General features: G+C 48.5%; 1 protein-coding gene across 8 annotated transcripts in view; it reads left to right on the top strand.

Annotated features, from left to right (window-relative positions):
- Positions 1 to 12,604, top strand: part of SPTAN1 (spectrin alpha, non-erythrocytic 1) — an 88,254-nt gene that overhangs the window by 52,877 nt on the left and 22,773 nt on the right. For 5 of the 8 annotated variants that reach the window (XM_058159696.1, XM_058159701.1, XM_058159698.1 and 2 more), the window contains 8 exons: positions 1,021 to 1,167; positions 2,395 to 2,498; positions 3,710 to 3,872; positions 6,236 to 6,250; positions 9,256 to 9,387; positions 10,756 to 10,893; positions 11,018 to 11,122; positions 12,314 to 12,522. In XM_058159696.1, the coding sequence (XP_058015679.1) occupies positions 1,021 to 1,167; positions 2,395 to 2,498; positions 3,710 to 3,872; positions 6,236 to 6,250; positions 9,256 to 9,387; positions 10,756 to 10,893; positions 11,018 to 11,122; positions 12,314 to 12,522 (1,013 nt within the window). The remainder of the gene's footprint in view (positions 1 to 1,020; positions 1,168 to 2,394; positions 2,499 to 3,709; positions 3,873 to 6,235; positions 6,251 to 9,255; positions 9,388 to 10,755; positions 10,894 to 11,017; positions 11,123 to 12,313; positions 12,523 to 12,604) is intronic. The other 3 variants (XM_058159702.1, XM_058159700.1, XM_058159695.1) reach the window with 1 other exon arrangement.

The following is a 12,604-nucleotide window of genomic DNA, read 5'->3' as shown; positions in this document are numbered from 1 at the left end:
TTGTGTCTTGCCTGCTCTCACCGCAGCCAGGGCCTTCTTATCTGCTTCCGAACGCTGAGGAATGTCCTCATATGCCTCCCGGCCCCAGCCCTGGCTCCATGCCCAGACAGGCTGAGGAGGAGGAAGCACCTCCCGGCCCCAGCCCTGGCTCCATGCCCAGACAGGCTGAGGAGGAGGAAGCACCTCCCGGCCCCAGCCCTGGGTCCATGCCCAGGCAAACGGAGCAACTATACCCCTCCCGCTCCCCCACAGCATGTGAGCCTGAGGGAGGTCAATTACCAACAGCTGCCGACTGGAGTGACCCTCGCTTCAGAAGAATTGATAGGTGGAGGCAACAGAAGGAAGGGAAGGGCAGGCCTGGATAAGTGCTGAGTCATGGAGCCACACCCCATGGCCTATATAAAGGATCTGCTTTCTGGCAGTCTCTGAGTCAGGCAAAGTCTAAACATATCTTGCTGAAGTCACTTTCTGGTCTCCTGCCTGCCCTGAGGACTTTGCTAGGACTTTGGCAGAGCTGCAGAGGCAAGCCTGATTCGGATTTCCCTGACCCGGCCGTCAGCGGAGGAGTGGGACACGACAGCCAGAAACTGGAGAGCTGCTCTTCCAGTTTCCGGCACGCGTGCGTGCATTCCCGTTTCGGCACTCAGTGCCGCAAAGGTTCGCCAACACTGCCGTAGCTCTTTATAAAATTTGTCAATTTAGTGATCCAGAGGGTGTGTGATTGCAATTTTATCTGCTCTAGTAGACATAGTTTAGGGAGCCTATCAGTTCTGAAGCTTCTGGAATGAGAAGCGAACCGTTTTCCAAGAATAAACAAGCCCGCCTGCCTTTTGAAAAACACCTTTGGGGGCCATCATGACCTGGGCGATTGAGAATCTCCTTAGACGTTTAACTCCCACCTTGTTTCTGGCATGAGAGGAGAAGATTGGCCACAACACAGGATTGACACGTCACCTGGGGCTAAAGTGGGTACACGTCACTCACCTTTAACTGACATATTTGTTTTTCCTTTCGCTTTAGCTTTTCCACAGGGACTGTGAGCAAGCGGAGAACTGGATGGCCGCACGGGAAGCCTTTTTGAATACCGAAGATAAGGGGGACTCCCTGGACAGCGTGGAGGCCCTGATCAAGAAGCACGAAGACTTCGACAAGGCCATCAATGTCCAGGTGGGATGGCTTTTGAAGCCCTAACAAACACAGAAATAATTACAAGCAGTTTGTCAGGGTTTTCAGTACTGTTTTTATTAGTTTATCTTCTTATATATATATTAAAAAAAAGGCTGTATGTATGTATATTCCAGCATAACTCTGGAATGCCTCGAGCAATTTTAACCAAACTTGGTACACAGTTGACTTATCCTCTGGAAACAAATACTAGGAGGTGGGGTAAAGACACCCCTGGTGTGTGTGTGTGTCTGTGTTCCAGCATTACTCTGGAATGCCTGGGCTGTTAAGGAGAGCGAGTGCGGCGTCCTAAAGCGGCAGTTGTTTTTTATGTCAGTTCCTTCACAACTTCCTCTGGAAAGCCAACCGTGACATTCCTCTGGGGAAGCACCTGATGTTCCCTTCTCTTGGCAGAAGTCGCCCACTGGTGGATTTGGGGCAAAGGGTGCAAGGATCATACACAGGGCGGGAAAGAGGAGCGAATGGGAGGGGGAAGGGAGAGGGTAGGGATGATGGGCATGGGAGTAGGGGGAAGAAAGGTCCCTCTCAATGGCGCCTCTCAGTGGCTCCCTGGTGTGTGTGGGTGTATGTATGTTCCAGCATAACTCTGGAACGCCTTGAGCAATTTCAACCAAACTTGGTACACAGTGGTACACTATCTGGAAACAAATACTGTGGGAGTAAGACACCCCTAGCAGTGTGTGTGTATGTTTCAGCATAACTGGAACGCCTCAAGCAATTTTGGGATTGGGATAAAGAAATACCTGGGCAACTCCGGGTTATCAGCTAGTAATATATATATTTTCTTCTATAACAACCAGCTTATCGAATCAGCAAAACCCAAAATCATCTGATTTTTCCCCCCCCACCTCAAGCAGAAAGCCAAGAAGCGGTTTCCAAATAGCAACAACATTAGTTGGCTTCTTTTCTTTAATCAAAGCGGACCATTTAGCCATCTCTGCTAACTAATTAGAACCAATTTTTCACTCCTGGAACGGTGGGCTGCTATAGCTTTTGGCCCAGGCAGGGTGAGAACGACAGCGATTCCTTTTCAGAATAGAATAGAATAGAATTCTTCTATTGGCCAAGTGTGATTGGACACACCAAGAATTTGTGTGCAATCTGTTTTTTTTTTGTCGGTCACCGCACAAACTTCCTTCCGGCTTCGCTGCAAAGGTACCCCGTCCCGGTGCAGACATTCTTCCAACGTTTCCTTTTAATTGTATTTAGGAGGAAAAAATTGCCGCCCTCCAGTCCTTTGCTGACCAGTTGATTGCCGCCGATCATTACTCCAAAGGAGTCATTGCCACCAGACGCCACGAGGTGCTGGACAGGTGAGTGGCTCCTGGGCCTGGGTGGTTCCCTTGGCCTCTTTGGTTTGTTGCAAGTTGTCCTTGATGTAAACAATGGTGCTTCGGTTTTTTGGGGGGGGGGGTTGTAAAAAGTTTTTTTATTTTTCAATGACAACAATAAACATTCCATCTTTCCTTATTACAGTGCAGTCTGGGTACAAATATCTCTGTGCGACATCGTTCCTCATTTGCTACATCTTTCACATTCACGTTAACATTATTTCCCTAAACTTAATATTATGATACATTAAACAATTAAACATTGTAAAACTCCATTTTCTTCTTAACATCTTCTAGTAGTAATACCATATTAACATTAAACATCATCATTCGCATCAGAAATATACTAACAATTTTCATCTTATTTATATCTCTATATATTTTAATATATTCATATATTAAATTAAATTTAATATATTTTTATGAATTTTATTAATTTTTATTAATTTAATTTAATACATTTTCTACTTATTCTTTGGTCTTCTTCATTTCCAAACTCCTTTTATATTCTCCAACCAGTGATAAAATATTTCCCATATCATATAATACTCAGTTTGCTCTCTCTCCTTAATTGCTAATGTTAATCTGTAACAGCGTTCCGTGCACCTTTGGTGTTGAGTCATGCCGGCCACATGACCACGGAGACGTCTTCGGACAGCGCTGGCTCTTCGGCTTTGAAACGGAGATGAGCACCACCTCCTAGAGTCGGCAACGACTAGCACATATGTGCAAGGAAAACCTTTACCTTTAATCTGTTCATTTCTGCACATTCTCAATATTTTCCTTATCGCCTTCTCATCAATGGGAATCTCTCCACTTTTCCAGTGTTGTGCAAATACAATTCTAGCTGCGGTTAATACATGAATAATTAAATATACATTCTCTTTACTATAAATTTCAGGTAGAATTCCTAGCAGAAATATTTCTGGTTTCAACTCAATACGTTGTATCATCTCTTCCAACAATGTCTGAATTTTTGTCCAATACTTCTTTGCTTCTCCACATGTCCACCACTTATGATAGTATGATCATCTAGGTCAGGGGTCTGCAAACTTGGCTCTTTTAAAACTTGTGGACTTCAACTCCCAGGAAGTCCATAAGTCTTAAAAGAGCCAAGTTTCCAGACCCCTGATCTAGGTATTTGTTGGCACCTCCTACGTTTAGCCGATTATCTTTATGCTTCGGTTTTGTAGGTGGCGTCGGCTGAAAGCTCAGATGATCGAAAAGAGGTCTAAGCTGGGAGAATCCCAAACCCTGCAGCAGTTCAGCCGAGACGTGGACGAAATAGAGGCCTGGATCAGTGAGAAGCTGCAGACAGCAAGCGACGAATCCTACAAAGATCCCACCAATATTCAGGTGAGCCCTGGTTGGGACCCCAAAGAAGGAAGGCAGGTGGGTTGTGGCCGGCCAGGAAAGATCCTCAAACCTGACTTACGAGGTAAACAGGAGCGGTACAGTATAGTCCTTGACTTAGAACAGTTCATTTAGTGACTGTTCGAAGTTACAGCAGCACTGGGGAAAGTGACTTTACGACCGTTTTTCACAGCTATGTCCATTGCAGCATCCCCCATTGGATGGTTACGTGCTGAAAAATTCGAACGCTTGGCCACTGACTCACTTTTATGACGGGCTCACCCTGTAATCCCCGTTTTCAATCTTCTGACAGAAGCCCGAGTCACTTAACAACTGCGTCCCTAATTTAACACCTGCAGCGATTCGCTTAACTGCAGTGGTGAGGAAAGTTGTAACATGGGGGCAAAACTCACCGGACAAATGTCTCGCCTTAACGGCACACGTTTTGAGCTCAGTTTGCGGTCGTAAGTTGAGGACTACAGGTCATCTTTAGGACAGGTTGTAAGTCTCTTTTTCAGCACCGTTGTAACTTTGAACGGTCACTAAACGAATGTTTGTAAATTGAGGACTACCTGTATACTGAATTAATGTGAAAAATTTAAGAATAGCAAAACTTTCCTTACATTGGAAGTCCTAAAATATTCAGTATTGGGAATACTGAATTGGATTCTATTAAACATTACCTGATGGCTCATCCTTGTCAGCCCTGTTGGGACTACATCTCCCAGAATTCACCATCAACTTCAACCCCTCCCTCCTGCACTTCTCATCCAGGAATCAGCCTTCCCGATAGCTGATCATTTCCCTTGTGTTTTCTGGAAGGGGGGCGGGGGGATTGTGTGACCTTTTCTTTCCAAACCACTTTTTCCAAACACTGAAACCCAAAATGCTACCAAGTGTGGTTTCCCTGGGACCAACTCAAGAGTCCTGCTATCCAGTTTTCCAGGCCCTTCCCCTCTCCTGCAAAAGAATACTTTCCATTTTGTCCCCAAAATGCTTTTTTTCTCTTCCCCCCCCCCTCCCCTAAGAGGCAATTGGACTTTCTGGTTTTTCTTCGAAGACGTTCCAGAGCTGAAGAAGCTTCTTGGATGAGAAGCGAAACATCTTCAAAAAAAACCCCAAATGTTGTGACCCAGACCCAAGTAGGTAGTAATAAATTTAGTCCATGGAAAAACAAACTTTATTTGAACAGCTGGGAATTACGTCATTCCCAGCGTAATTCAACTCAAAGTAAAACAAATGCCTCCCAACACAAATTCCTCAGTTATCTCACAAATCTTAGTCCAATTAGGCAAACTGCCAAAGGCCCTTCCTGGCAAACTTCCAGAAGCCACAAAAACAACGACGTAGACGAAGCAGAGGACGCAGCAGAAGACGCAGCTACAACGTTGTTTTCCAGCAAAGCTGGTGCTGGTCTGTTTTAAGCCTTATGGGAGGGGCCAATCATCTCTTGGCCTTACTCCTGAGTCGTCCTCCCTCCTTGAGCTGCTCTTGCCTTCTGGCAGCTCTTCTCATGCGTGCATTAGGAACAGGTTTCTCCTGTTTCTCTGCCTCACTACTATCAGTCTCTGGAGGCTCTGGAGTCCGCACCTCACTCCCCGATGGCCCTGGCCTCACCTCAGCCTCATCGCTGTCCGACTCCGTTGCCAGCTCCGCAGGCTGCTGACGGATCACAACACCAAACACCCACAAAGTCCAGTTGCCTCTTGAAAAAGCACCTTTCGGACAACCATGACCTGGAGGACTGAGAACCTCCCTAGACCCATAATGGCAAACATATGGCATGTGTGCTGGAAGTGGCACGCAAAGCCATCTCTGTGGGCATGCAAGCTGTCACACGTTGCTCTTCCAGGTTCCAGTGCGCCGGCCAGCTGGTTTTCACGCATGCGAGAGCGCCGGAAACTGGAAGAAGAGGCACCCGGTGCGCATGCACATAAGCATGCTGGGAAAATGACCTTCTGGTTTTCTGCGCACACATGCGCACCGGCCAGCTGGTCTTCGCACGTGAAGCTTGCCAGAAACAGGAAGACAAGGTGGCCAAAGCACGTACCGGAAACCGGAAGTTCACCTTCCTGGCGGCGCGCATGAGCACCAGGTGGCTGCTCTTCCGGCACGCACACGCGCGTGCCCCATTTTGGCACTGGGTGCCGAAAAGGTTCACAACACTGCCCTAAACATTTGCCTTTTGCCAATCCTCATAGCTGCCTACAGGCAGGTCTGCACTCAAAAATTAAACCTGCTTTTTTTTTTTAAATTAAAAAAAAAAGTCATCTTAACGAGTCAACATTTAAAATTGACCTTCCTGTGGTCAGCAGAGATGGGACTGATCTGTTCTTCTCTCTCTCCCCTCCGTCTGTTTTTTATAGCTTTCCAAACTCCTGGTAAGTTCAAAAGAGCCCGGCTTGATTTGGCTTCATTTGTGTTGAAGTCTTAACGTTTCATCCCCTCATCTGCTCGTTCGTTCTTCCGTTGTTGTTGTTGTTGTTGCTGCTGCTGTCGTCGTTTTTTTTAACCACTCACTCGGTGATTGCTTTTTTTTTTTTTTTTTTGGTCGTCGTCGTCGTTTCCCTGCCTTGACATGGACTTGTCTTGTCTTTTTGGTTCTTGTTAAGTGCCTCTTCCCCATTAACCTGTTCACTTCGCAGCATGAATTGCTTTAATTTGTTGGTGACCTGCCTGCATCCCCTTATATATATATATTTGGGGATATATATATGTATATATATATATTCTACCCAAGAGGAAGGAAGTTGAATCTTCTCATGTCTCTGTCTTTCAAAGTCTTCTGTCTGGGCCAGGGGTCGGCAACCTTAAACACTCAAAGAGCCACAAAGGTCCTAACCGGAAGCCCCCGTTCAATTCTGGAGCCGACCGGAAATCCGGTTCCCCCACCATAGAGTCTCCTCCTAGCATGGCGTCCTTTTTCCTCTACCTGTCCTAACCGAAAGCCTTATCAACTGTGGAGCCGACAAGCAACAGGGAGCCACAGCAGAGGGATGAAAGAGCCACATGCGGCTCCAGAGCCGCAGGTTGTCGACCCCTGGTCTGGGCTGTCCTTAGCCTGCCGTCTTCCCTCCCCGCCCTAGAAATGTCGGACTGGACTCCTGCTGTGCTCCCCAACTGGCATGGCCATCAGCCTTCCGAAGGGCAGAAGGCTGGGGAAGCTGAAGCCAGCCCATTGCCGTTGTGTCCCTGGATGGGGTCTTCCTTCCCTTTGCAAACATGGCCGGAACTGGTGCATTAAAGTTGAGAGAAAGTGACCCAATAGCCACACTGGGGAGGAGGAGAGGGATCCACAGGGAAATGGCGTCCCTTCTTTAATGATCAACAGCGAGGTCTAAAAAAAAATTAAAAATCACGTCCCTCCTGGTCTTGTTCAGTGGAAGTGGGGGGGGAGCTAACATCTGGCCAGATGCCTGCACTCATAATAGCTGGGTTCACACACAACTCTAAACCAGCGGTAGCCAACCATTGCAGTTGCGGTCTGAATGGGGTGGGGGAGGAAGCAGGGGTGGTGACAAGGTTCCAGAAAAACTGCTGGGGGTTTGCAGGGGTTCGGGAGAACCTCTAGCTAAGATTCTGTGCAGTTCAGAGAACCCCCAAATCCCACTCCTGGCTGCCCCCCCTGCCCCTCCCCTCCTAGGAGTCCCCATGCAACCTGTTTTGGACGCAGGTAAGTGCAGGGCACACATAGAGGCTCGGGGAGGGCAAAAAACGGGCCTAACGGAAATTTGGGAAGGCTGGAAACGGGCCTGTTTCTGGCCTCTAGAACCTGGGGAGGCTGCTTTTCGCCCTCCTGGAGGCTCAAGAAAAGTCTCCGGAGCCCGGGGAGGACAAAAAGCCCCCCCCCATGGTGCAGGCCAAGTAGGCCACACCCACCATGGCCACGCCCACCCGTGCAGAGAACTACTTGCTAAAATTTTTTGAAACCCATCCCTGGATGGAAAGCCTTGAAACAGCATGAGATTGTTCCCCCCCTCCTCTCCAAAGCCTTTCCTCCCTTCGCAAAAGCTTTTGGTGCGGAGAAGAGACGCCTCTGGGGGGGGCACGGTCTCGTGCTGCTCCTTCAGGCTCACCAAGGCTGCCTGGCGCCCCAAAAGCGGATCGGATGTCCTGCACAGGCGACCTCAGTGAGTCCCACTGCTTTACTTCTGGAGCATGGGGAACCAGGCAGCTCTGTGGCGTGGCTGGAAGGGGCGTGAGAGGGGAACCCGGGTTGCGCAAACCGGGAGGCCTGATACTTGCGCGCATAGACGGCGCCACTCGTGCGAGAGAGAAGAGAAACCTTTTGGGGCGCCCATTGGGCCAATGGAGCTGCACACGTGCAATGGCCCATTTCTTGCGTGGCACCGGTTCTGAATTGACCACTGAATTGGGGACCCCTGCTCTAAACCTCAAGTGAACAAAACAGCACAGCTCCGTCCCCATAACAGACCAATTTAGGGCTGGGGGGAAGGCAGTGGCCTTTTTTTCTGTGTGTGAACCTCAAACCACCCAACTTTCTGGACCAGGGGTCTCCAACCTTGGCAACTTTCAGACTTGTGGACTTCAACTCCCAGAATTCCTCAGCCAGCTTTGCTGGCTGAGGAATTCTGGGAGTTTGAAGTCCACAAGTCTGAAAGTTGCCAAGGTTGGAGACCCCTGTTCTGGACTGTGATATGTGAGCCCAGCTCATGACTCTGTGTGTGTGTGTGTGTGTGTATGTGCATTCTTTTTTCGCGCTCTCTCTCTGTCTTTTTCCTTCCTTCCCCTTTCCCGTTTGGTTCTTCTGTGTGGCCGGGGTCCGGAAAGGGTTAGGTGTGGAACGTTGTAATTCTGCACTGCCCAGAAAACCTGGGGTGGGGAGGGGGAGGAGGGCTTTGTCGTTGGATGATGAGATGGGCGGAGGGGAGCCTGTGAGCCGGCAGGTTTGGCAGCATTAAAAGAAAGCCCCGTCACCTTTTGCGATTTTGATTCTGTGCCCTGTTGTGCTACGAAGCGACCCATTTTACCATATGCAACCTCAGCTGTCCTCAGTTTTCATGGCCATCCCTCCCTCTCTTTTTTTTTTTTTTCTTAATGGCACACCGGAACCCTCCTGATGGGTGGCATTATATGTCCCTTCACCCTTGGGAATATCATGAGCTCCAGAGTCCATGTGCCTCAGCCCCTCGCAACCCCAAGAGGTCCAGCAACCCCTTGCGAATGAATTCCCCCCCCCCCTGTTCCTGAGCAGTCAGAAGCCCCGTGACACTTCCTCCTTCAGGGAGATAAACTGGGATTTAAGTTTGGAGTTGCAGCCCTTGGAATTGGCTTAAACAACCACCTTGGTCCTCCCCCATCTCTGAAAACCCTTCAGGAGCCTTTCTCTAGTAGTTTTAACCGTTTGCTGTTCTGCCACCTTCAGAGTAAGCATCAGAAGCACCAGGCCTTCGAAGCCGAGCTTCATGCCAACGCGGACCGAATCCGCGGCGTCATTGACGTTGGAAATTCCCTCATCGATCGCGGTGCCTGTGCCGGCAGCGAAGAGGCTGTGAAGGTAGGCGGGCGTTGCCCTCCACAGCTTGTCCATCTGGTGTAAAAATGCATGCAAATATTAATTCCTATTTAACGGAGCGATAAGTATGATGCAATAAAAAGAGGATTTCTTCTTAAGGCATGAGGTTTCCCTGATTTTATGCCTGGTGGAACTTGAACATTGGGCGCTATCTGACACAATGAAATTCAAGGGTGAATAAAAGGAAGGTTCTGCATTTAGGCAAGAAAAACCAAAATGCACAGGTACCGTATATGTGGTACCTTGCTCAATAGTAGTACCTGTGAGAGGGATCTTGGAGTCCTAGCGGACAACCATTTAGATATGAGCCAGCAGTGTGCAGCAGCTGCTAAAAAAGCCAACACAGTTCTGGGCTGCATCAACAGAGGGATAGAATCAAGATCACATGAAGTGTTGATACCACTTTATAAGGCCTCGGTAAGGCCACACTTGGAATTCTGCATCCAGTTTTGGTGGCCACGATGTAAAAAAGATGTGGAGACTCTAGAAAAAGCGCAGAGAAGAGCAACCAAGAGGATTAGGGGATTGGAGGCTAAAACATAGGAAGAGCAGTTGCAGGAACTGGGTATTTCTAGTTTGATGAAAAGAAGGACTAGAATAGATAGGATAGCAGTCTTCCAATATCTCAGGGGCTGCCCCAGAGAAGAGGGAGTCAAGCTATTCTCTAAAGCATCTGAAGGCAGGATAAGAAGCAATGGGTGGAAACTAATCAAGGAGAGAAGCAACTTAGAACTAAGGAGAAATTTCCTGACAATGAGAACAATTAATCAGCGGAACAACTTGCCTCCAGAAGCTGCGAATGCTCCAACACTGGAAGTTTTTAAGAAGATGTTGGATAACAATTTGTCTGAAGTGGTGCAGGGTTTCCTGCCTTGGCAGGGGGTTGGACTAGAAGACCTCCAAGGTCCCTTCCAACTCTTGTTATTCTATTCTAATTTTGACTTCTCAAGGCCCTGTCCTCGATCCTTCTGGAGAGCTACTATGTGTTGGGCTGCAGAGAAGCGTCCCTGTTTCTTCACTTTATATATATATAAATCAGATTTACAGGGGACAGTTGACCCAACCGTCTCTTTCAACCTTTTGGTGTTTCTATGGTAGACCACCCAGAGGTACAGGACGATTTGAATGGTCAGAAAATAGCTCTCTCTAGAATGGGAAGCTCAGCAGAGAATGGCATCGCCAGGAAAGTCCCGTGTCCAGCTGATAATTCCCTTTTCTCCCCTGTGGATAAAGCCGCTAAGCTCCATTGCCTGGAACAGACTCCAGGCACCCTGAAGGGAAAGAAGCTCCCTGCCCAGGCTTCCTTACCCCACCCTGAGCCTGGATTCTTTTCCTTTCTTCCACCGGCAGGCTCGTTTGGCGGCCTTGGCTGACCAGTGGGAGTTCCTGGTGCAGAAATCGGCCGAGAAAAGCCAGAAGCTGAAGGAAGCCAACAGGCAGCAGAATTTCAACACCGGGATCAAGGATTTTGATTTCTGGCTTTCCGAGGTAGCTCCCTTCCCCCCACCCCCCCCTTGGTCCTCTTTTGGGGGGCTCTAGAGAGTCGAGGAGAAATATGCCCTGGAGAAATATGGAGACCCTCCTTCAGTTAGCATGTCGGGCTTCTTTGCAGGTGGAAGCTCTCCTTGCATCGGAAGATTACGGGAAAGACCTGGCATCGGTGAACAACCTCCTGAAGAAGCACCAGTTGCTGGAAGCGGACATCTCTGCCCATGAGGTGGGAATTCCCAGGGGGAATGACACGTTCTTGATCTAAAATGATTCCTGCTTGATTAACCATCATTTAACTACATTCAGTTTTGGTCGCCACGATGTAAAAAAAGACGTGGAGACTCTAGAAAGAGTGCAGAGAAGAGCAACAAAGAGGATTAGGGGACTGGAGGCTAAAACATAGGAAGAACGGTTGCAGGAACTGAGTATGTCTCATTTAATGAAAAGAAGGACTAGGGGAGACCTGATAGCAGTCTTCCAATATCTCAGGGGCTGCCACAAAGAAGAGGGAGTCAAACTATTCTCCAAAGCCCCTGGTAGAACAAGAAGCAATGGGTGGAAACTAATCAAGGAGAGAAGCAACTTAGAACTCAGGAGAAATTTCCTGACAGTTAGAACAATTAATCAGTGCAGCGACTTCCTCCAGAAGTTGTGAATGCTCCAACACTGGAAATTTTTAAGATGTTGGATAACCATTTGTCTGAAGTGGTGTAGGGTTTCCTGCCTAAGCAGGGGGTTGGACTAGAAGACCTCCAAGGTCCCCTTCCAACTCTGTTACTCTAATTCTAACCACAGCCTAATGTGGGTCTTGTCCAGGGGCTAAACCTGATTTTCCATGAAAGTTGCAGGTGGGAAGGATTAGAATTAAGAATGACGTCTACTCTAGTGAAAAGAAAGACTAAGGGGTGACATGATAGCAGGATGCCAATATCTGAGGGTCTGCCACAAAGAAGGAGGGGGAGTGGTGTCAACCTATTCTCCAAATCACCAGAAGGCAGGACAAGAAGCAACTAACCAAGGAGAGAACCAACCTAGAACTAAGGAGGAATTTCCTAACAGTGAGGACAATCAACCAGTGGAACGACTCGCCTCCGGAAGTTGTGGGTGCTCCACCACTGGAGGCTTTTAAGAAGAGATTGGGCAACCATTTGTCCAGAATGGTGTAGGGCAGGAGTCTGCAAATTTGGCTCTTTTAAGACTTGTGGACTTCAATTCCCAGAGTTCCTCAGCTAGCTTTGCTGGCTGAGGAACTCTGGGAGTTGAAGTCCACAAGTCTTAAAAGAGCCAAATTTACACACCCCTGGTGTAGGGTCTCCTGGTAGAGCAGGGGTTCGGAGTAGAAGACCTCCAAGGTCTTTTCCAACTCTTCTCCTCATGTCTTGGGGTGGGTGGGTCCTCTTTTTCTGTCCATGTTCAGGATCGACTGAAGGACCTCAACGGCCAAGCTGATAGCCTGATGACCAGCAGCGCTTTTGACACCTCCCAAGTCAAGGACAAGCGCGACACCATCAACGGGCGTTTCCAGCGGATTAAGAACATGGCGGCCGGCCGGCGGGCAAAACTGAACGAATCCCATCGTTTGCACCAGTTCTTCCGAGATATGGACGACGAGGAGTCTTGGATCAAGTACGGACTTGGCCACGTGGGGAATTCTGAATCTCCCTGGAAGGACCGTTGGTTGACGACTTTCTTTTTCCCCTTTTGATAC

The sequence above is a fragment of the Ahaetulla prasina genome, chromosome 16 (assembly GCF_028640845.1).
Source record: "Ahaetulla prasina isolate Xishuangbanna chromosome 16, ASM2864084v1, whole genome shotgun sequence".
Lineage (NCBI taxonomy): Eukaryota > Metazoa > Chordata > Lepidosauria > Squamata > Colubridae > Ahaetulla > Ahaetulla prasina.
Note: the sequence above shows the minus strand (reverse complement) of the source record. Positions and strands in the feature narration are given on the sequence as shown.